The 21,171-nt window shown below is 51.7% G+C and overlaps 11 protein-coding genes across 11 annotated transcripts; 7 read left to right on the top strand and 4 right to left on the bottom strand.

The window, feature by feature from the left end:
- Nucleotides 1–563: 563 nt before the first annotated feature.
- Nucleotides 564–1,371, top strand: N7510_000148 (uncharacterized protein; the record flags this gene model as incomplete). Its single annotated transcript, XM_056972078.1, has 2 exons — nt 564–1,092; nt 1,160–1,371. 2 exons carry the CDS (start codon nt 564–566, stop codon nt 1,369–1,371), a joined length of 741 nt encoding a protein of 246 aa, XP_056837195.1.
- Nucleotides 1,372–1,719: 348 nt separating this feature from the next.
- N7510_000147 (Aldo/keto reductase) lies at nt 1,720–2,987 on the bottom strand (the record flags this gene model as incomplete). The annotated part of the gene is made up of 3 exons (XM_056972077.1): nt 1,720–2,170; nt 2,231–2,495; nt 2,564–2,987. 3 exons carry the CDS (start codon nt 2,985–2,987, stop codon nt 1,720–1,722), a joined length of 1,140 nt encoding a protein of 379 aa, XP_056837194.1.
- A 756-nt stretch (nt 2,988–3,743) lies between these two features.
- N7510_000146 (uncharacterized protein) lies at nt 3,744–5,093 on the top strand (the record flags this gene model as incomplete). The annotated part of the gene is made up of 1 exon (XM_056972076.1): nt 3,744–5,093. The coding sequence occupies one exon, from the start codon at nt 3,744–3,746 to the stop codon at nt 5,091–5,093; it is 1,350 nt and encodes a 449-aa protein (XP_056837193.1).
- A 1,320-nt stretch (nt 5,094–6,413) lies between these two features.
- On the top strand, nt 6,414–6,617 carry N7510_000145 (uncharacterized protein; the record flags this gene model as incomplete). Its single annotated transcript, XM_056972075.1, has 1 exon — nt 6,414–6,617. The coding sequence occupies one exon, from the start codon at nt 6,414–6,416 to the stop codon at nt 6,615–6,617; it is 204 nt and encodes a 67-aa protein (XP_056837192.1).
- Nucleotides 6,618–7,213: 596 nt separating this feature from the next.
- Nucleotides 7,214–9,298, top strand: N7510_000144 (sulfatase family protein; the record flags this gene model as incomplete). The annotated part of the gene is made up of 5 exons (XM_056972074.1): nt 7,214–7,568; nt 7,636–8,105; nt 8,168–8,378; nt 8,434–8,858; nt 8,915–9,298. 5 exons carry the CDS (start codon nt 7,214–7,216, stop codon nt 9,296–9,298), a joined length of 1,845 nt encoding a protein of 614 aa, XP_056837191.1.
- A 532-nt stretch (nt 9,299–9,830) lies between these two features.
- Nucleotides 9,831–10,937, top strand: N7510_000143 (uncharacterized protein; the record flags this gene model as incomplete). Its single annotated transcript, XM_056972073.1, has 1 exon — nt 9,831–10,937. One exon carries the CDS (start codon nt 9,831–9,833, stop codon nt 10,935–10,937), a length of 1,107 nt encoding a protein of 368 aa, XP_056837190.1.
- Nucleotides 10,938–11,465: 528 nt separating this feature from the next.
- On the top strand, nt 11,466–13,952 carry N7510_000142 (non-ribosomal peptide synthetase; the record flags this gene model as incomplete). The annotated part of the gene is made up of 1 exon (XM_056972072.1): nt 11,466–13,952. The coding sequence occupies one exon, from the start codon at nt 11,466–11,468 to the stop codon at nt 13,950–13,952; it is 2,487 nt and encodes an 828-aa protein (XP_056837189.1).
- Nucleotides 13,953–14,554: 602 nt separating this feature from the next.
- Nucleotides 14,555–15,430, bottom strand: N7510_000141 (uncharacterized protein; the record flags this gene model as incomplete). The annotated part of the gene is made up of 2 exons (XM_056972071.1): nt 14,555–15,095; nt 15,150–15,430. The coding sequence occupies 2 exons, from the start codon at nt 15,428–15,430 to the stop codon at nt 14,555–14,557; spliced, it is 822 nt and encodes a 273-aa protein (XP_056837188.1).
- Nucleotides 15,431–15,691: 261 nt separating this feature from the next.
- Nucleotides 15,692–15,901, top strand: N7510_000140 (uncharacterized protein; the record flags this gene model as incomplete). The annotated part of the gene is made up of 1 exon (XM_056972070.1): nt 15,692–15,901. The coding sequence occupies one exon, from the start codon at nt 15,692–15,694 to the stop codon at nt 15,899–15,901; it is 210 nt and encodes a 69-aa protein (XP_056837187.1).
- A 307-nt stretch (nt 15,902–16,208) lies between these two features.
- N7510_000139 (uncharacterized protein) lies at nt 16,209–18,760 on the bottom strand (the record flags this gene model as incomplete). Its single annotated transcript, XM_056972069.1, has 2 exons — nt 16,209–17,481; nt 17,535–18,760. The coding sequence occupies 2 exons, from the start codon at nt 18,758–18,760 to the stop codon at nt 16,209–16,211; spliced, it is 2,499 nt and encodes an 832-aa protein (XP_056837186.1).
- Nucleotides 18,761–19,090: 330 nt separating this feature from the next.
- N7510_000138 (deoxyribodipyrimidine photo-lyase PHR1) lies at nt 19,091–20,942 on the bottom strand (the record flags this gene model as incomplete). Its single annotated transcript, XM_056972068.1, has 2 exons — nt 19,091–19,631; nt 19,684–20,942. The coding sequence occupies 2 exons, from the start codon at nt 20,940–20,942 to the stop codon at nt 19,091–19,093; spliced, it is 1,800 nt and encodes a 599-aa protein (XP_056837185.1).
- Nucleotides 20,943–21,171: the final 229 nt, after the last annotated feature.

Below are 21,171 nucleotides of genomic sequence, written 5' to 3'. Positions count from 1 at the left end.
GGATCTAATCCAACCAGGAGGTTGTGTAGGGTGGGTCTTCCCAAATAGGATTTTACGGATCTATGGTAAGGTTTGGCGTTCCACCAATGAACCTTCGGCATCCGAAAAGAGAAGTTGTTTGGTGTGGGCCTGCCCAAATAAGGTTTTACGGTTCTGGCCTATATGAATCGTCGATATTTGTCTTCCAGGAGCGCCTAATAGTAGAAAGTAGCGGAAATCATTCTACGTAGCTCCAGACAATATAACTGGATAATCGGAAAACGTTAATGGATCCTTCGATCTACTTCACAAAGGAAAATACTGGAAGTAACACCAGGAGTTCCGACATAAGCCGAAGTAGTACCCCTCCCCTCTGCCCTTTCCTGAGTCACGACATCAATAACAGATACTAGGATTATTTGTCATGAACGTGGTCTAGGCCAAGCTAGGCCCTCCTATATAAAGCAGGATACTTCTCCTCAAAACACATATCCGGTACGAACATAGTTCCAGTCCGAACACACTGGACATACCCAAGACCACCTGACTCTTAGAGATCGGCTTTATTTCCATCGAAGAAGAACATGGCATCTAAACCTGAATCTCTGTATGGGTTTACTCCCGTTGCAGTCTCAGCACCTGTTCTATTGTCCTCTGCTGTGCCTCCCTCTGCAGCGCCCTTCATTCCAGTTTCAGATACCCCTATTCCAGACACAGCACTCTCCCGGCGTATAAACGATTACGCGCAGTCTCATCTCCCATTACCCACCTACAATCATTCACTCCGTGTTTATCATTATGGACTAGCGATAAAAAAGTACCTCTTTCCTTCCTGGGAATTCACAGATGAGACCTACTTCCTCGCGTGTCTCTTGCATGATATTGGCTCGACGGAAGAGAATTTGACCAAAACAAAACTGAGCTTTGAATTCTATGGAGGTTTATTGGCCTTGAATATTCTGCAAGAGTCGTCGGATTCATCAGCGCCGGATGCGGCTGCCCCTCGAGATCAGGCCGAGAGTGTTGCTGAAGCAATTATTCGACATCAAGACTTTCGTGATACGGGGAAAATCACAGCCATCGGGCAATTGCTGCAGCTAGCCACTGTTTTTGGTATGTCAACGTGATCCTAAGCCAGCGAACTCGCATTATCTTTTTTCCCGCGTTGAATGTTAACGAGGATTAGACAATACCGGCGGTCATGCTGAAAGTGTTCATTCATCAACCATTGAAAATGTCTGTCAACACCTTCCACGCCAGAATTGGAGCCGCTGCTTTGCTGCTACTATTCGTAGAGAGACCGAATTGAAGCCTTGGTCACATACTACGGTTCTGGGCGAGCAGGCTCCACTCAGGGTGCTTGGGAACAAGTTAATGGCGCCCTATGAATAGATTGGCATGTTAAAATGCTATGCTCTTTAGGAATTATGGCCCGTTATGTATAAACCTGTGCAGAGGAACCTGATATGCCATTGTGCGCCCTATTCTCCCACTACAGTAGTTAGTATCAGTCAAGGGGAAGGCACGTCCTTAGGGCTTAAAAAGTGGACCGACCACTAGTCCTATCTGGGTATCTGAGATGTCATGCCAATCAAGGCGTGAATCAGCATGATCACTTGAGAAAATCACAGTGCTTCATCATTTAAATACGCGGCCCTCCAAAAGGTGACTAATAACTATGGGTCCGGCTTGTTGCCTGTTTTCTATGCTACATATCATCATGCCAGTGGTAGTGGTATTTCAAAGAGAGGTCGGCTTCTGGGCGTTAGGGAACTTAATGGCGTTGGTTCGCGCAATCAGGAATGACGAACCAGTGACATTCGGGTCTGCGGGGATGAAGTTGTGCGGGAAGCCAGGGTTGAAGGGCTTGACGCTCTCGAGATACTCGATTTGCTCCTGGGTGAGCTTGAGGCTGAGGGCCTGGATGTTGTCCGTCAAGTGCTCGACCTTGCGGCCGCCGATCAGTGGGAAGACATTGCCGGCCTTGGACATAACGTAGGCCAGCGCGACGGAGGTGACGGATTCGATGCCGTGCTCGGATGCCACCTTTGCCAGAGCCTCGCTGACCTTGATCTCTTCCTCGGTCTGGTGGGGAGGGCGGCCGGCGAAGGCACGCAGGCCTTCTTCGGCAGACTTGCGGCGCTCGAGCTCGGACTTGGACTGGAACTTACCTCCACCGAGAACGTCCCAGCTGTTCACAACACAGGTTAGCCCTTGGGGATTTCTGTCAAAGGGGGAATTGGACACTTACGGTGCAAGAGCCATGTCGAATTGACGGGCCATGGGAATGATGTCACGCTCGAAGTCTCGGTTCAGAAGGTTCCAGCGTCCCTGGTAAATGCTGAAGGGAGTCTTTCCGTGGTCAATAGCGTAGGTGTTGGCGGCGGCCACGATCCAGGCGGGGGTGTCCGATGCTCCCAGGTATAGGACCTTGCCCTGCTCAACGAGAATATGGAGGGCGTCCATGACCTCCTTGATCGAGGTGGTGAAGTCCCAGAAGTGAACATAGTAGATATCTGACGGAGGTGATGTAAGTCAGCAAGCAAGTTCTCAGGTGAGCGATAACATGGAGTCGCAGACTCACCAATGTAGTCGGTGCGCAGCTTCTTCAGCGAGTCGCGGGCACCAACGTGAATGCTGCGACGGGAGTTACCCGCAAAGTTGGCAGCTTGGGAACCCTTGCCAATGGCGTGGCTACGGTAGTCCATGCTGAACTTGGTGGCCAGCACCAGCGAGTCACGGTTCTGGCGCGCCTCGACCCATTCACCAATCCATTGTTCGGACTGTTCGTTCTGGTAGTTGCTGGCGGTATCGATGAAGTTTCCACCGGCTTCGTAGAAAGCATCCAGGAGCTTGAATGCGGAAACCTTGTCCATGGCGCCCATCATGCCAGCCCAGGCTTCGCCAATGGACATGGCACCCAGCTGCAGGGGAGAGACTCGCACACCGGCAGTGGGTGAGAGGACGCGTAGGCGGCCAAGCTCGGTTGGGGGAGTCGGTTCGTCCATGGTGAAGTGTTGATGGTGGTTCAATTGTATCGAAAGGTTTTGTGTTTGTGCTGGAAGCAAGTCGCGACGCGGTGCTGAGGTCGGGAGTCGATCGGTTCAGCTGGTAGTGAGTTGAGAGAGTTCACTGACGAACTCCAAGTCATATAAAAAACCCCGGAGCAGAGTAAAGAGCGCGACCCCTCCATCCTCCACCATAAGCAGGCGACGGGCATTGACGGTGATATCCGCAGCCTGATGCGGATATCGGTCGTCACAACCGCGACGGGCCGAGGACCACGAAAGAGAAAGCAAGCAAGGGTCGGGAATGGCTAATCTTGACTCGGTGATCGAGTCGGAGATTAGAGTCGGAGACCGACTGTTCCCCACGAAGATCCACTTTTTTCTGGGCCGTGAAATACAGCATACCCGCCCACTGTAGCCGGGCCCTCACCGCTCTCGCTGGTGAGGGCCCGGCTACAGTGGGCGGGTATGCTGTATAGATCCATGGAAGTATTGCAGGTATGTATAGATACTGTATGTTCAGTTTCAGTAGGACTGGAGGTCTAGTCTGCGTAATGAGTATCTATTCTAAGGCGTCCTAATAGACCCACATATGATAGACATTAGGCGTCCTGTCTATCAGGCGCCCTGTGTATCAGGCGTCCTGGAGATCAGGGGATATAGAAAACGAGGTAGATATCTTTGATCATAATTTTGATGGTATAATGTTATTTAACTTTGGAATCTTCTTGTTCAAAGGCCAGCGAACAAATTAATATGTCATGGTCCAACGTGAGTGAACAACGATATGAACGTCCACTCGGCGAAAATGAAACATTTATCAAGATCCTTGGTGATACCGCTCGTCCGTTCAATCGTGAGCACTGGGCTATTAACATAATCGCCTCAGTGACTCCGCTAGGCTCACTCGCCAAAGAACACCAATCCTCTCTCTTCCGCGAGGCATGGAAGGCTTTGCGTTTCAGACACCCCACGATCGCCGCCTATATCGTAGACGAAACCAAATATGTCTACGATATTCCCGACCTTACGGCACTTGAGAAATGGACGGCAGAAACCTTTCAGGTGATTGAGGACAAGACGGCCGATGAAGTCATCGCATCTGCCACACGTGTTCCGTATGCTACTATGACCTTTCTCCCCCAAACGGGTGAGCTATTGGGCCGCTCGCAACACTGGAGAACCGATGGCATTGGTGGCTTGATTCTGATGGACGACTTCCTTGACCTAGCCGCGCAGTCTGCCGGAGGTACTTCCTCTCTGCCATGGGGTGAAGAGATCGTCCGCTTAGCGCCGTGTGTTGAGGAAGCGGCGTCCAGTTTTATAACGTCGGAGAAACAAGACAAGCAACTATCCCAAAATTATGTTGCAAGCTTTGGTCATGCCGCTGGGGCCATCGGAATCGCCTCTCGCGCACCAGCAGAGACTTCCCCAGGTGGTACGTGCATTAGCCGTCTTCATCTCACTGAGCAAGAGACAAAGGCTGTATTACAAGGTTGCAAAGCTCGGAATCTCTCGGTAACAGCAGCAGTACATGCGTCAATTGCCGGAGCCAACTATGCGCTAGCTACTGCTGATGATCAGAACAAACACTATACGAGTACGATACGTTACAGTTTACGCCCGTTCCTACCAGAGCCATACTCTGGTCGCCAGTATGCTAGCACAATCTTCACGACAGGTTGGATGTTCCCTGTTTCGTCCGAGTCATCATGGTTAGACCGAGCAAAGGCGTACCATGGCGAGTACCGCAAAGGTCTGAGTCACGCATATATTTCGGCGCATCGCGAATACGCTATTGGGTTATGCAACCTCCTTCGCAGTCTGCCGAAGAACATCCCTTCACCGACCGATGTGGACATCAGCAGCCTTGGCGTATGCGAGAGGTTTGTGGCGAGAGCAAAGGGAACTGCAGAGCGGGGAATTCGCATCGATCGAGTCTCAGGCGGCTTAGATATGATCAATAGACAATCCGTGTGTCATGTGTGGACCTTTCGAGACCAGCTTTGTTTGAACCTGGCATATAATGAGGCATTTTATGACAGGGCTGAAGGGGATTCCTTTTTGCAGATTGTGAAAGCCTCGTTACTGCATGAATTGAGGTAGATTCTGGCAAATATCTGGATCAGATAAACAAATTGTATCTGCTTCTCCTATACCACTATATCGTTATTGCATAAAGGATACGAGAATCCATGACACGATATACAGCTCCAAAATGGTTGCTGTACGCCCGAAGTCAATCTGCATGGATATTGTCTTCGGTACCAATGGGAAAGCGCCAGCCAGAATGTTACGGCAAAATCGGGTTTGACCTTGTCTAGATATCTCGGCCAAGCTCTCCCAAAGCTTCTCATAGTATTTTCTTAGGCTAGATCCAAAATTCACAACAGGTGCGCATCCCAATCTAGCCTAATATGGCTGTGGGTTGCAGGAATGGAGATATCGACCCTTAATACGAAGCTTACTCCTGTCAACCTATCGTCAACTGCTCATCCAACCTGGCTCTTTTGGTCAAGGACCATTTTCAGCATGTAAATATAAGTCAAATCCCTGCGAAGGATCCTCTGCACCCCCTCCATTATCACTGATCTGTGGTATCTCATCGTGTATACTCCCACTAGTGTTCTTTGCATGTGCGCCAAAAATGCAGCCATTCTCTACCAGGTGCTTCTAGATCTTTTCTTCGTCGGCCCCATCTTTTTCGACAGAGAACAGTTTCTGATGGCCGGTCGACTCAGGGGAGGTCGTCGGACGTCACAGCAGAGACCTGGAGAGAGATCATGGAAAGGAAACGAACGGGTAGTGAAGTTGTATTGATCATGATCTCCTAGAAGGGAAATCCTATCTATCTACGGCGGTGGGCGCTGACACCTCAGGCACCCACCCATCAGTTTCTTATCTATAATCGGACGCATGGTTCCATTGGTTTTTAGAATGGTGAAGTAGGTGACTGGAAATATGATGGTGAGCACACGAGGATATATTAAGCTGTTATTTATACTTGAGCGATAATTGAACATATTGCTTACTGCTGCTTAGTGATGGACGATAGCTAAGAGTCCCGTATTTATCTCATAAATTTCAAGATTCTGGTGCTAAAAATACAATTTAAATTCAAGACATCAGAAATCGCCGACCATATGAGAACAATGGCCCGTCAAAACATAGATGGAAAAAAGATCAGTGCTGTGGAGAACAGATACTGATTGCTAGAACCCGAAGTATCACAGCCACCTTTTTTGGACCCTATGACGAAGCCAAGACTCGGGGAAAAGAAGGCTGTGCTAGTTAATTTCCTATAAATCAATCACCCTAGCACAATTAAAGTTACACAAATATTATTTTCCTTCTTCTACTTCAGCCTGTTCCAAGCAAAGTTAAACCCAGCCTCACCAACTCTTCCACAAACAAATTTGAATCAAAATGTGTTTCGGCTCGGGACTTTTCGATGGCATAAAGCCACATCCACCTTCTCGAGAAAAATACAAAGACCAGAAGAAGTACCAGCGAGACTATGCGCGGTACGAACAGAAGTTAGAGGACTACATGAGCAACGTTAACAGACGGAGGAAACTGGCGAACTCCAAAGCTGGGGCTACGGCAGGAGTGACTTTCGCTTTGGGTTGAGGAGAGGCTGTATGATAATTTCGCATATATTATTTCAGGGAGCTTCCTATTTGAGTCGCCGCTTCAATGAGGCTCAGGCGGACGAGTAGGATCACGGAGTAAAACATATGGTTATGCCCGTTGAGCCTGTCGAGAGTACTAAATATAGATTAGTGTGTTTCAAAATTTAGTATGAGAAATATTTAATCGCTCACTGATAGGACAGCTGATCGCGACTGCATTTACTGCCAGCGTCCGCCACATTGATAGTTTTGGGCGATATATCCCCAAGAGCGAATTCGTCTTCAATCGTCTGTGGAAAAATAGACGGAGTGATTATAACTTGCTCTCCAAGGTGGAGTCAAAGCAGGTAATACATACAATTTTCCGGCAGTCGGTTGAAGTCGGTAGAGCTGCCGAAAGCTTCACTAGCTTCCCTAGAACTCACTAACAACGATAGATGCGGGGTTAATGACGAATAGCTTTCGCCTCGAATAAGCAAGGATTTCCTGAGGTTTTTCAGGGTGAGACTGCCAATTTTGATTTTTCTTTTTATGCTTGCTGCTCTTCTTCCAGATATCCTTTGTTTATTTCACCATCTAAAGTTAAGACAATTCATGATGCTCCGCTCGACGCTAACCAAGTTGGTTTTATTTCTGTTACCGATTATTGTGGTCCAAGCCACTGCAAATGCTGTGGCCAAAAGGCCTAATATCCTCTTCATCCTGACTGATGACCAAGACTGGCATATGGAATCTTTGGTAGTGTTATCGAGACGTAAAGGATATGAGGAGCCAACTAATGAACAATTCAAGCAACACATGCCCCTTCTCCAGAAATATATTATAAACGAAGGAACACTTTATGCCAATCACCATTGCACCGTGGCTATTTGTTGTCCGTCGCGTGTAAATTTGTGGACTGGTCGTGCAGCGCACAATACTAACGTGACTGACCTCTTTCCACCGTACGGTAAGCGAAGGAACTCGTTACCTAGTCCCCAGAAGTTTCTTTTTAGCAACCTAACATGAATATTTAGGTGGTTATCCCAAGGTCGTTCGGGAAGGAATCAACGAGAACTACCTTCCAGTGTGGATGCAACAGGCTGGATATAACACGTACTACTCAGGAAAGCTATGGAATGCCCACAGCGTGGACAACTACGACAAACCATACGTCGAAGGATTTACTAGTAGTGACTTCCTAGTGGACCCTTACACCTATGAGTACTACAACAGCAGCATGGTTCGGAACGGAGCGCCCCCAGTTAGCTACGAGGGGCAATATTCCCCAGATATTATTGCGCAGAAAGCGTACGACTTTATCGACGAGGCTAGCATACACAAAAATCCCTGGTTTCTAACAGTCGCCCCTATTGCTCCTCATTCTAACTGCCACTTCAAAACTCCAGAGGAATTAGACGTACAGCCGCCCAAATGTGCTGCGCGCCATGCGCATCTTTTCAAGGATTATATTATCCCGAGAACTGACAACTTCAATCCGAAGAAGGTGCGGAGCTAATCGGTTATATTTGGATTACTAGGCTATATGCTAATAAGTGGACGTTAAAGCACAATGGCGTTTCTTGGATGAAGGATCTTCCTTTACTAAATAGTACTGTCATCGACTATAATGACGAGTTTCAACGTGCCCGTCTACGGGCACTTCAATCGGTCGATGAAATGGTTGCGACCTTAATCCAGAAGCTAAAAGACAAAGGAGAGCTCGACAACACCTATGTTTTCTACACAACTGACAACGGGTATCATATCTCACAACACCGTAAGTACATTATGCATGCATTATAGCCTTTCATACTTCTAACACGAGTTTGTAGGGCTTCATCCGGGAAAAGAGTCCGGCTACGACACGGATATCCACATCCCTCTCATCGTCCGAGGACCGGGAATAGCAGCAGGTCGGACTGTAGACCTGATGACCTCCCACACGGACCTAGCCCCTACCATTCTAGGGCTTGCCGGAAAGACACGAAGTGATTTCGATGGACTTGCTATTCCACTAAGTGCGGAGGAAACAGGTACATTAGATAACACTCGCTTTGAGCATGTCAATATCGAATTCTGGGGCAAAGCTCTCCCTGAAGGGCGATGGGGCAAGTACGGCGATGTTCCGGACAAGAAGCTCGGCATATCGAACGCCGCCACCAACAACACCTACAAGGGCCTTCGCATTGTGAGCCCCGAATACAATCTTTACTACTCCGTGTGGTGCACTGGTGAAAAGGAATACTACGACGTCAAGGTGGGTCTTGCCTCGTCAAAAGAAAAAAAAACTTTCAAATCTGACAGTTGTGGTAGCTCGATCCTGGTCAACTTGATAACTACTTCCTTAATGCGTCACTTCTATCGGACTATTCAATTGCGGGCCGTCCATTCGATCAAATTGTGGCCCGTTTGGACACTCTCATGATGGTTTTGAAGTCATGCAAGACGCACGAATGCACAGAACCATGGAGTGTCTTGCACCCAGGGGGTAATATCAAGACACTGAAAGATGCTCTAGAGGAGTCTTACGATACCTTTTATGAGTCACAACGTAAGGTAGAGTACAACTCTTGCCAGCTCGGTTACATCAAGGAGGAAGAAGGCCCCCAGCAGGCAAATATCTTCAGCGGCTTCGTTGAGCACAATGAACGCAGGCAGACATTTCGCTATCAGGGGCCTTGGAGCGTTTGGACCTGAACAACTAGCTAGACCTGAAAATTCCTAGTTGAAAAGTTGCAAAAGTCGATGAAGCAAGTCATCCTTTTCTATATAGAGTACATGCAGGGGAATTTTCATAGTGATTTTAAATATTGCAAGAATTGGCTGATCAGCTCGGAGATGCACAGCGCGGTCGCCTCACACTTCAGTTAATTATAGGAGACTGCGCCGCCTGGTGGTCCATCCCAGTCGCCGTACTAGGATGGGATGTATTCTGTCCTATCTCCTCGCCTAGTAATTTGGCGTGGATTTCTCTCAGAATCTCGTTATCGTGCATAATTGATCTGCGCACACTTGCTATTTGCTATCTGTCGAGAGATTAATGGACCTTTTGCTTCTGGAATTCTCGGATATCAGTAGTTTTTATGCTTCTGTTGGCAGCTGGCAGTTGCACAGGGAATGCATAATAAGGATAGCGTCTTTCAATAACAGAAGTAGGATTCGTATACTCACCATTCAACTGAGAATCTCAGATCACGGAATTTCCGGTTTTTGGAATTTCGTTGTCACAATGTTATTGGACCTCGGACGTCCCACTGTTATGACCGCCTTAATGCCGAGCGTGCATAACGGCATCACAACATTCTTCACCCTATTTAAGCTCGCCCGAACGCGCCCCAGCTCCGCGGACACACGAATCAAACCCGGCTTTGCCATCATGGGATTTCTTTATTCGCAATTTTTGGTCACTCCGCCCTACCCCAAGCAGTCTTTCGCCGACCAGACGGTCATCGTCACCGGTTCCAATGTGGGCCTGGGACTGGAAGCGGCGCGACACCTGGTCCGGCTTGGAGCGGAGAAGGTCATTCTAGCGGTTCGCAATGTGGCCGCTGGCGAAGATGCCAAAAAATCGATTGAATCGTCCACCGGTAGACCGGGAGTCTGCGAAGTGTGGGAGGTCGATCTGGCTTCATACAAGTCCGTGCTCGCCTTCGGTGAACGGGCTGCGAAGCTGCCGCGTCTTGATAATGCTATCCTCAACGCCGCCTTATTAACTTCGGAATTCCAGACCGCCGAGGGTCTCGAGCGTTCTATTACTGTCAACGTTGTCAGCACGCTCCTGCTTGGGCTGCTCCTTCTCAGAAAACTGAAGGCTACCCGGCGCGAAGTGCCTTCTTCTGAACCCAAGCTCAGCTTTGTGGTTAGCGAAGTGCATGCCTGGGTCAAATTCCCCGAATGGAAAGAGGATCGTATCCTCGCTACCATAAGCGATCCCACCAATGCTAAGATGAATGAGCGCTACATGTTATCCAAACTGCTCGAGGTCTTACTGGTTCAGGAACTGGCAGGCCGAATTCGTGGGACGGAGGTGATCATCAACCAGATAAACCCTGGTCTCTGCCACTCACAGTTGGGACGCGATGCCGGTTGGCAATTATGGCTGATGAAGGCCGTGATGGCGCGGTCAACCGAGGTGGGCAGCCGGACTTTAGTCGCCGGCGCAGCGGCAGGACTGGAAAGCCATGGTACTTACATGACTGATGGATGCCCTGAGAATACCGCGCTTTCGGCATTTGTTCGCAGCGATGAGGGCCGCCAGGCACGGCAGAAACTATGGAAGGAGGTATCGGGTATTCTCGAAGGGATCCGGCCGGGTATTATGCAAATCGTGGAGTGATTGCAGGGCGGCGTTCATGGCTATTGTTTGGTTGACGAATTGAGTAAAACGGCTCCTCTTTCCATCCTTTGTCTCTCTCTCTTCAGCCTTTCAGCATGAATAGCTCACGGAAATAATAATAATCCTCCTACTAAACTGTGTGTCCTTTTCCAATAATTGCCCCGCTGTGCGCATGGTTACTCTGGACACGGTCATTAAGCCAGCCCACTTCGCGATACCGCAGGCAAACACCGCCGACGAATGACAGCACCGCCTGCCTCCGTTCTGTGCGAGGTGAAATGAGTGCTGCAATTAGTTCTAGCGCAAATCTTCCTCAATAAACGATGCATGACCGAGGGAAAAGAGTGGGGCGTTATTGCTTGCTTGCTTTGTCTGTGAACAAAGAATGGCGCCCGGTCAACGCACATCAGCGATGGCCGTGGAACACACCGTTTGCACTTAAGCCAGGTGTGTTCTTTCTTCGAGTAGAGAACTCAGTCTTCCTACCTTTTTTTTTCTCGCGGCTGAATTTACTATTTGTCGCCCATCATGGCTCCCATCTTGTTAGAAGCCGAGTCTTCCAATTCGCACCTCGCCGTCGCCCCCGTCAAGGCACCTCCAAGCAATTCAAGTAGGACGGCGGTTGACCTCGCTCTTCAGGCACGTCCCTTACGGCTGCTGCGCCTCGTTGAGACCCTCGACGCTCCCTCGGTGGTCAAGGACGAACATCCTGACACTCAAATCCAGCGCATGATTCAATTGGCTTGGATCATCATTATCCGTGCCTTTGTCTCATCGGCCACCTTCTACATTAGCGAGCAGTACCAGCAAGGCCGCTCTTTTGTCGGCGAGACCAGTCCAGCTCATGCTGGATCATCTGTGCAGATTCATTTCGACCCTCAAGAAACAGTGCGTGAGCTTTTCACACAGAAAGTTAACAGCTTGGCCCAAGTGTCTGGGTCATCGCTGACTACCAATGGCGATACTGCTCAATATGGCAAGGACGTGGACTACAATGTGACTATCGCATATCAGAGACTACCGGCGAAGCGTATGTCCTCGGATCTGAAGCTTTGTGTCGGTCGCTGTCAGGTCTGTTGCTCTCAAGGCATGGCCATACCAGTCGAGTCTGAGCCCAAGCCTACGACTTACGAATCCAGCGGGCTGCATTTAGAAATCTGTTACACGCCCGACGACCGGTTACATGCCCGGCTGGACGTGAGCAGGACTTCAATAGGAATGGAATTGGCACTGAGCTTGCTTCACAGCTTTAACCAAGCCCTTACCTCCATTGATGGCACCCCTGTGCAGGCTGTCGGAGGCGTGGAACTATGTGCGCCGCATGATCGAGACCGGATTACCCAGTTTACCCGCGCAGTTGCACCGGCACAGAACTCGCTGTTACACGATTTATGTCTTCGGCACGCAGCAACAACTCCCGATGCACCGGCAATTCGCTCATGGGATGGCGATCTCACGTACCGGGAACTCAACGATTTGGCATCCCGCCTAGCCCATTGGCTTGTTAGCCATGGGGTGAAACCTGGAGTCTTTGTGGCGTGCGCCTTCTACAAGTCCACATGGACTATCGTCGCTCGACTGGCCATTCTGATGGCAGGAGGTGCATACATTTGTGTTGATGCAAAAGACCCACCTTCATATCTGCAGTCGGCTTTGGAGCGTACTCAGATCAAGATCATTCTGACCTCAGCTGGCTATGCAGACAACTTTGCCGAGTTGGTGGCAACGCAGTTTGAGATAAGCAAGAACTCTCTGCAGGCTCTGCCATCTCTTCCGGGAGTTCCCTGTGCCGATGTCCGCCCCACTGATGCCTGCACCGTTCTGTTCACCTCGGGAAGCACGGGCAAGCCCAAGGGCATTATCCAGGAACATCGAAGCTATGCGTCCGCATTGACAGACTACATTCGTGTGTTCGGCATGGGATCTCACACCCGCATGTTTCAGTTCGACGCCTACGCATTCGACATCAGCAACAACGACTTCCTGTCCACCCTCATTGCCGGTGGCTGCTGTTGTGTACCCACAACATCTCTTTCGATGGACGCCTTGATGGGCGATTTGAACACTCTTCAGGCTAATATGATGTTTGTAACACCCTCTGTGGCTATCGATATGGATCCCGCCCTGGTGCCCACTTTGCAAGTGATGTGTATTGGCGGAGAGCCTGTCTCTGACGCGGTACTGGCCAAGTGGTTGGGTTATGTTAAGGTATTCAACCAATACGGCATGGGTGAGGTCGCATCGCTCTGCTGCTATAACAATAATCTCCAGATGGGCCGTGGCGCCGTGGTTGGGCGCCCTGGTAGTGGAGCGATCTGGATCGTCAACCCTGATCTTCCGGACCAGCTTATGCCTGTCGGTGCTGTGGGTGAAGTCCTGGTGGAAGGCCCACACATCTCTCGTGGATATCTGGATCATGTCTCTGGGAAGTCCGAAAACTTTCTCGCTACTCCGCCAGCATGGATGGCCCAGTTGCACCCGGAACGCCCGCAACATAAATTCTATCGTTCCGGCGATCTCGGTAGATACAATCATGACGGTACAGTCGAGCTGATTGGCCGGAAGGACTCAATGTTGAAGCTGGACGGGGCGCGGGTCGAGGCTGGGCAGGTCGAATATGTTATTCGACGGAACCTCTCTGACGGCGACGCCGCTATTGTGGACGTGCTGGGGGCTGTAGACGGCGTCAGCGATCCCATCCTAGCCGCCTACATCTACTTGGGCTCCAACCCAATGAATCTCGAACATGGGCCTGTAGAGGATATGGAATTCCGTGCGGTCACAGATCGCCATGCCGTGCATGCACTCGCGAAATCACTGAGTGAGGCCATCCGCCAGAGTCTACCGATGTACTATATTCCCAGCCTCTACTTACTCGTCGACCGTGTGCCACGCACTAAGTCGAAGAAGACAGATCGTCGCAAGCTGCACATGCTTGGTCAAGAATACTACATGGCGAACAGGGAAGCTTTGAAGGATGTTATTGTGTGGCCTGATTGGGAGTCAGCGGACTGATGGGATTGATGTAATATCGCTCTGTAATTATATGTCGTCGATTGTTTATTTCGGATTGGGCAACCTGACGCGCTTTGTTGAAATTCTTCTTCTCCTCAGCTACGACTGCTCATCTTTTTGTTCTTATACAAACGGCTTTTCGCAGCTATGCTGGCTTATTATTATTGTTATTGGTAACATGGACATTTCTGTAAACATCAGGTGGCCATTCATGTTGAGGTATCAGGCTTCTAGTATTGGCCATTGATCCCCGACTGGGGGTTCGCTCGCAGTTTCATGCTTTACATTGTTCCCTTCCTCACACCAGTCAAATCGTTTCACGCACTCATCCCTGGCGATTCCTTTCAGCCGTGATGGCTCTGTTGAGATTTGATTGATGGGTTCCCAGTCGCCAATATTGACGTTCTCGGGTTTTGGAGGGATGTCGAATATCGTTCGATACAGATTTCGGGAAATCGAACTTTGTCTGTGGTTGACAGAATGCTGCGAAGAGTATGTATCGTGGCGCCATGTCAAGTTGATGGTTCTCCTTTGGCCCTGCCCAAGGGTCTTCTCGTCATTGTGTGTGTTCTGCTTGCTTTCTCCGTCTACGCATGGGCACCTCACCCCTCGCATGACCACGCAGCCGAGTTTGGTGGAATGAAGGCGATGGTATCATGATGAAAGGCTTGCAAATCCAGATGATTCCCATCCTCGCTGGGATCACGGTGAACACATGACCCGATGGTAACTCCAACACCAGGATCCACTGGCAGCCAATTCCCCGTAAAGCGGGTGCTACCATCTGGCATTTCTAACGGAATCAGGTTGTCGTCTTCGTCGGCCATATGTTGATACTGATGGATCGGCTCGCGAGGTGTGCGAGGGTACAGCTTCGGCGGAGAGCTGTCTGCAGAGTGAAGATCCATGACTTCTCTCTCTGGGTCCCCTTCCCACCCACTGGAGGAATCATGACTTGTTCCGGGCGAACTACACGGATCAGAGGTCGGCGATGCAGCGTACGCGGAGAACCCGGGTTGATTGCAGAGGCGGTTCATGAAGAGCGCGCGCTCCGTGGCCAGCTGGGAGAGCGGTTGGAAATAGCCTCTCGTGGGGTCTGCATTGTTGAAAGGGGCGGTAGAAGGAGGGTGTCCAAGCATCGTACTATGGAGGTTAGCATCCTCGAGTCAGAGACACAAAATGTTGCGAGTCTATTACCTCGACTGCCCAGTCTTCTTGCCTTCCTGATAATCGCCCACAAGGCCGGCCGCGTAATATGATTGCGGATACGGTTGGAACTTGCCCGTCGGATTTCCGGTAAACTCGCTGGCATAATTTAATTGTGCCACTGTCAATGTGGAATTTAAACCCTCTGATAAAGAATAAGGAAAGTCATCTGCAATCAGCGGGTCCGGGCCCAGCTGATCATAGTCTGCAACACTGTATGGTAGGTCCATCACTGGAGGATACAAGGGACCGGTGGTATGCCACCCAGACATGTATGAGGAACTTCCTTGGTTCATCGCTGCTCAATAGATGGAGGATTAGACAATGATCATGAGCGCATACTTGAACCAGGCTACACAGATTGGAAAGAGAAGATCGAGTCTCTTTAAATCGTGCCGAACAAAATCAAGGACTTTCCCCGCAAAACCGGGGCATCGTCCCTGATTTTTAAACCAAACAATAAAAAATAATTATTGCGGAGAACCCGTGGCCCGGCAGCCAGAGCTCATGGCGCGTGCTGCATTATCGGTAAAATGCAACCGGCCAGCGCGCAGAAGAGCGGGCAAGACACAGGCCACGGGACCCCTGATTTAACCGAAGTTCCCCAGATTCTGGGGATCGGCCGCCAATCGGTCCATTTGTGCTCGAGTCTGTCCTCGGTTAATTCAGAATCGGTAAGTGGGGAGAGGCGAATCTTGCAGTGCCTGCAGGCCGTGCAGGGATTGCTTGAGGCGAATCATTGATTTATGTCCAAAGCGATGCGGGGAGGACCAAAAGAGTATACATGTACAGTACCAGTATGCTACATGAACCAGAACAAAACCTAACCTAGCCGAGCTCCAACGCCGATCCGAAGAAACCAAAGCAACATAATCCGCTAATGCAGCATCTATATACAACGACCAAACACAGCGAGCCTTGGTTGTTCATCCAATCTCACTGGAACCGTCATGATAGCCAAGGGCCTGCACCGCTCGGAAACGGTAAGAGAGATCGACAGGCACCCCGATCATTCAGAAACCGAGGCCCAAGCCAACAGTTTCACCACGGTCAGAGCGCGAGACCAGTGCCTTTGCGTGTCCATCGATAGAGGGCCAGGACCGCTTTGCGGCGATGTCGGATCTCGCTCGGATTCACAGGCCGCCCGCGCGCTTGTGCAACGGCGCTCCGCATGACTTGCCGGAAGCTGCGTTGGTACTCCGTATTCAGAGTGACGACGCAAGACTCGGTGGCGCGAATCATCGTTTCGCAGGCGTTCAGGATACCTTCACCCGCTTCCTTCTGAAGGCGCTCCACGATGAGAAGCAACAGGAAACTGCCCTGCAGGAGCTGGATACCAAAAAAGTATGGCATAAAGCTGATGTCCGGGTCAAATCGTAGGATTTGCTGCACAGAATCTGCAGCTTCCAGTGCGTGAGAAATGGTTGACGCAAAGGCCGGCGACGAAGTCCAAAAATCCTTGTCTTCTATCAGGGAGACCGGATCCCATTTACCCACTAGCAGGATATGGAGAACATGGACCAAGTAGGATGAATAGGCAATGACCGTCTGTGTATGCCAGGAAAAAGCTTGAGAGATCTGGGGGTCGGCCGGTTGATCGGGTTTGGGGGCATATGCGGTCGACAGTGACGCTTCCGGGTCCGCGGTAGTGGCCGCGGCAAAGGTGGTGAGACTAGCTCTGTAGATTTCAAGCTGCCGCAATACCTCTGCCACATGAATCTCCCAAGCCTCCTTCCCCTGGAGCCGGAGACCGAGCGTGGGGTGGTTGCGAGCCTGGTTCAGATCAATCAACTCTCCGGTGATTGTCATGAGCGGCAAGAAGAAGCCAAGGATGGAGTGATCGTGGCATATGAAGTTGGGAAACACGCGGCGTTTGTTCTGATCTCCTGAGCGCGGGCACTGGGGTCCATCTTGTCGGGGGCTATTGCTGTGAATATTGCCCGCCTGCCAGGAGCTCTCGTCCAGTGGAAGAAGAAGATCTTCGCTTTCCGCATCGAGAAGTGCCAATGGTCGATTGTAGCAGAGTGCAAGATGCCGATCCATGATGTACAACAGCCACCATGTCCGACGTCTCTCCTCTCGATGCTCTTCTGTGACTACGGCGGGATTATGCGAATTACCGCCTTGCTCGCACACACAGTTCAAGCTTGGACGACTGTGATTGGAGTAGTCGAAGCCGGGACCGCCTGGGGAGCCAGGCCAGCCGGCCAGAGCGTAACCGAATGACGGGCTTGAGCCATCACTCTGGCTATCAACATTGGGCATCACTTCCATTTCCTGGTTGAGTTTGAGCTCTCGTGCTAGCGTAAATGCAGCATGCCACCTAAACCGAAGTCAGTATGATAGTGAGCGTTAAAAGATGACAGACCAACGAACCATCGCATACTCGCAGCCTTTTGCTCACTAGACGAAATAATGGATGCGACATGGATGTATGTGATCACATCGTCCAGTGAGCCAGCGGGTCCGACCAGACCTTTATCATCGCCCACTCCTTCGAACGGGTGATGTGCCGAAGCCTCCTGGGCGGCGGTTGCATGACCATTCTCGCCCGCTGCGGGTGGCTCCTGATCCTTGAATGACACATGAATCAAGGGTCGTAGCAAGCGGATCGTCAGAGCGCAGAGAAATTGGCAAATCTTGCGGCGTTGCAGCGGCGAGATGGACAAGGAAAAGGCTCTGTCGTCTACCGCCGCCACCCACAACATACTCGCCAAGAGTGCCGGGCTGCTGGGCCGTGGCCTGTCCGGACTGAGGAAAGAAGCTTTTCGCAGGAGGTAGCAATGAATGTGATGGCACACGGGGTGCATATGGGTCGAAAAGGCACTCGTAAAATATAGCTCCAGCAGGTCGCACACCAGTCGACGAGGGAGATTCGATTCTAAGAACGGCATCACAGGCTCCAGCACCGGGTATTTCAATGAAGATCGTGCTGGGCCAGGAATCTGTCCTCGATTGGAAAGACTCGGCCGTGGTATGGAAGGCATCGGCGCCGACACCGTTTGGGGCCGGTGACCGGCCAGATCGACTGGGTTCCAGATATCCAGCAGCCGGGGGAGAGGTCCATCGCCGCCACCCGAGCCCCCGAGGACTTCATAGGACTCTGGCGACAGGTGCGCTGCAGACAACCATTCTTCGGTGACATTAGTCGCCCCCGGACCTGCTCGATGTCGTAACCCATCCGTCGCAGAGCGGCGGCGGCCCTCGGCGCTCGGCGCAGAGAGGATGCTGACTTCGTTAGTGGCCGGCGACCGGTGCTGGAATGTGGATGCGGGAGAGCTTTGCTGCAGGGGTGACAAGGCCACCTGCAGGCCGTCCCCACCGTTTGTCTCTTTGTCGGGGGCTCGGTCTCTCGTATTCTCCGTGTTCGTGGCCGGCACCTTGGACCGTGCAATACGCCCTCGTTTCCGGCGCTCGCGGGTGAATTGGCAGTGGATTTCACTTCGTAGGCATCGGGAGCAAGGAAAGGCACGGTCACAACGGACGCGACGAGCATGGCATGAGTCGCAGGCAATCCGATTGCGGCGCCATCGTCGCTTGCCGTCAGGGAGGTCGTCCGGACCGGCAGTCGAGGGAGGGATGTCACCCAACTGGGTGTCCATGTTCAGTTCAGGTCATCGGGGAAGGTGTTGTATAGCGAGAGGGATGAGTGCAAAGCAGAGGAGGGCTCTAAGCTCAGGACGGAAGCAAAAGAAAATGCGGGGGCGGGTTAGGTAAGTGTGGCTTGCAGTTCCGATCTAGAGCGTGGAAGATTTAAGCGATGCACTTTGGCCTCTTGCGGCGAAGGGGGTCCACCTATTGATATGGGTACGAAATTGGATCTGGATTTTGAGACTATAACTAGCTACACCGATGCACCTGTGGGGTCCGGATACCCTCCGGAGCACGAGATCTATTTCGGAGAGCACATTGACCAAGTCTGCTGTACGTTCTCATCCATGCAACGCCCGCTTGTACCGTTCCAAAGCCTTCTCCCGACTGATCGCATGCTCAACCATTGGCCGGGGGTATCCATTCTTCTCCGCAACTCCCCCCGCGCCCCGGTCATATGGAGCATGGATGGCAGTGCCCTGGACGTCGTGCAGCTCGGGAACCCAGTAGCGGATGTACTCGCCTTCCGGGTCGAATCGCTCGCTCTGCCGGAGCGGGTTGAAGATGCGAAAGTAGGGCTGGGGATCCACTCCGGTGCTGCTGCCAAACCCCCACCCGCCATGGTTAGAGGCAAAATCCCCGTCGATCAGATGCTCCATGAAGTACCGCTCACCCCGACGCCAGTCGATAAGCAGGTCTTTGGACAGGAAAGATGAGACGACCATCCGAGTGCGGTTGTGCATCCATGCCGAGTGCCGCAACTGCCGCATGGCAGCATCCACGATAGGATATCCAGTCTTGCCGTCGGCCCAGGCTTGGAACTGGTCTTTATCGTACTCCCAGTCAATGTTGGTGTGGTCCGGCTTGAAGCACTTGTTCATGCTGCAATGGTCAGGGAGGTTTAGAACGAAACGAGAGGGAAGGAACGTCTTACCAGATAAATGGCCAGTGCACGAGCACATGCTTGTAGAAATCCCGCCAGGCCACCTCGCTGATCCAACTGACATGGCCCGGGTCGGACTGATCCAGCCGATTTTTGTTGTTTCGCTTGGCCATCTTCACAGCCGTGCGGGCACTCAACGCTCCCGAGGCAAAGTACGGGCTGAGAATGGACGTATGCTGACCGGGCAATATGCTCCGCATCGTCTCGTAATCGCGGGCCTTTTCTTCCAGGAACGCATCCAGCCGCCGGAGGGCCTCGTGCTCACCGGCAGGATACATTTTCTCAAATCGGTTCTTCTCCGCGTCGGACAACTGCTTGTTGCTTGGGGCCGCGGGCACCTTACAATCGAACAGGTCTGCAAGTTGGGTTCGCGCATCCTGGGGGTTGGACCCGGGCTCCTCCGACACCTCGAGGTAGTCGGGGTTCTCCTTCAGGAAGGCCAGCCAAGAGCGAAACCACGGGGTGTAGACGGCATACTGCCGGCCCTGTTGGCTGCTCAGCAATCCCGGAGTGACCACACAGGTATCGTGTTTCGGCTCAAAATCAATCCCATTCTGGGCGCATTGCCGGACTAACCGGGCATCGCGTCGGAGTTCATCCACTTCGTACTCAATATTGGCAAAGAGGTGTTGGGAGCCCCATTTCTGACAGAGTTCAATAATCCGACCCGGGACTGCCTTGCGTTCCTCGACCGTTTCCACGTGTAGGGGAATGTCCAACTCGCCCAGGTCGCGCTGGAGCAGTTGCAAGGTGCGTAGGGTCAGATCGACGCGTGCAGGACTCGCCAGATGGGCCGTCAGGTCCTCTGGTGAGAGAACGTAGAGGCCGATCAGTGGGATGTGATGATCGTGGGCTTTCTGGGAAGCCGCGTGCAGGGCGCGATTGTCATGAAGACGCAGATCACTCTTGAACCAGTGCACCACGGCCTTGCCGGGCGCGATGGCGCGACGATGGTCGGCGGTCTCGCGACAGGCCTTGTTTAGGGTGTCGATGGGCCGTTCAAGGGTTCCATTATTATACGCCTCGCAGCGCTCGTTGCTCATTTCGGGGGGTAGAAGTCGCGCAGGACAATCCCAAAGGCCTCGGTCTCTTTCGCGTTTGGATGCGGCTGGCGCAGGTCCGGCTTGCTTCGCTTGCTGGCAGACGCGCCGGACGCGTCGGGAGACTTGCGTTTGGGCGGCATGGTGAACCGTCTGATGAAAGATCGGGACAATTGCGCCCGTGGTCGAAGCAACGACATGAACTGACATCCTGGCGGGCAGGGCCTGGTTAAATCAAGAGGAAAGGGGGTGTCATCGATCGAAGGGGTGGACAGTGCTTGACGTCAGGGTGGATCGTGCGACCAGATGAGATATCCGATCGATGGAACTCGTTCCAGGGACGAATCGTCGTTTATTCATCACCTTCCATCTTCCTTCACTTGACCGGCTAGTATGATGTGTTTCCCAGTCGAGCCTAGCCCCCTTCTTATCACATAAG

This window comes from Penicillium lagena (genome assembly GCF_028827675.1).
Source record: "Penicillium lagena strain IBT 129212 chromosome Unknown utg000001l_segment0_segment0, whole genome shotgun sequence".
Taxonomy (NCBI): domain Eukaryota; kingdom Fungi; phylum Ascomycota; class Eurotiomycetes; order Eurotiales; family Aspergillaceae; genus Penicillium; species Penicillium lagena.
The sequence above is the reverse complement of the archived record's forward strand: the minus strand, read 5'-3'. Positions and strand labels throughout refer to the sequence as shown.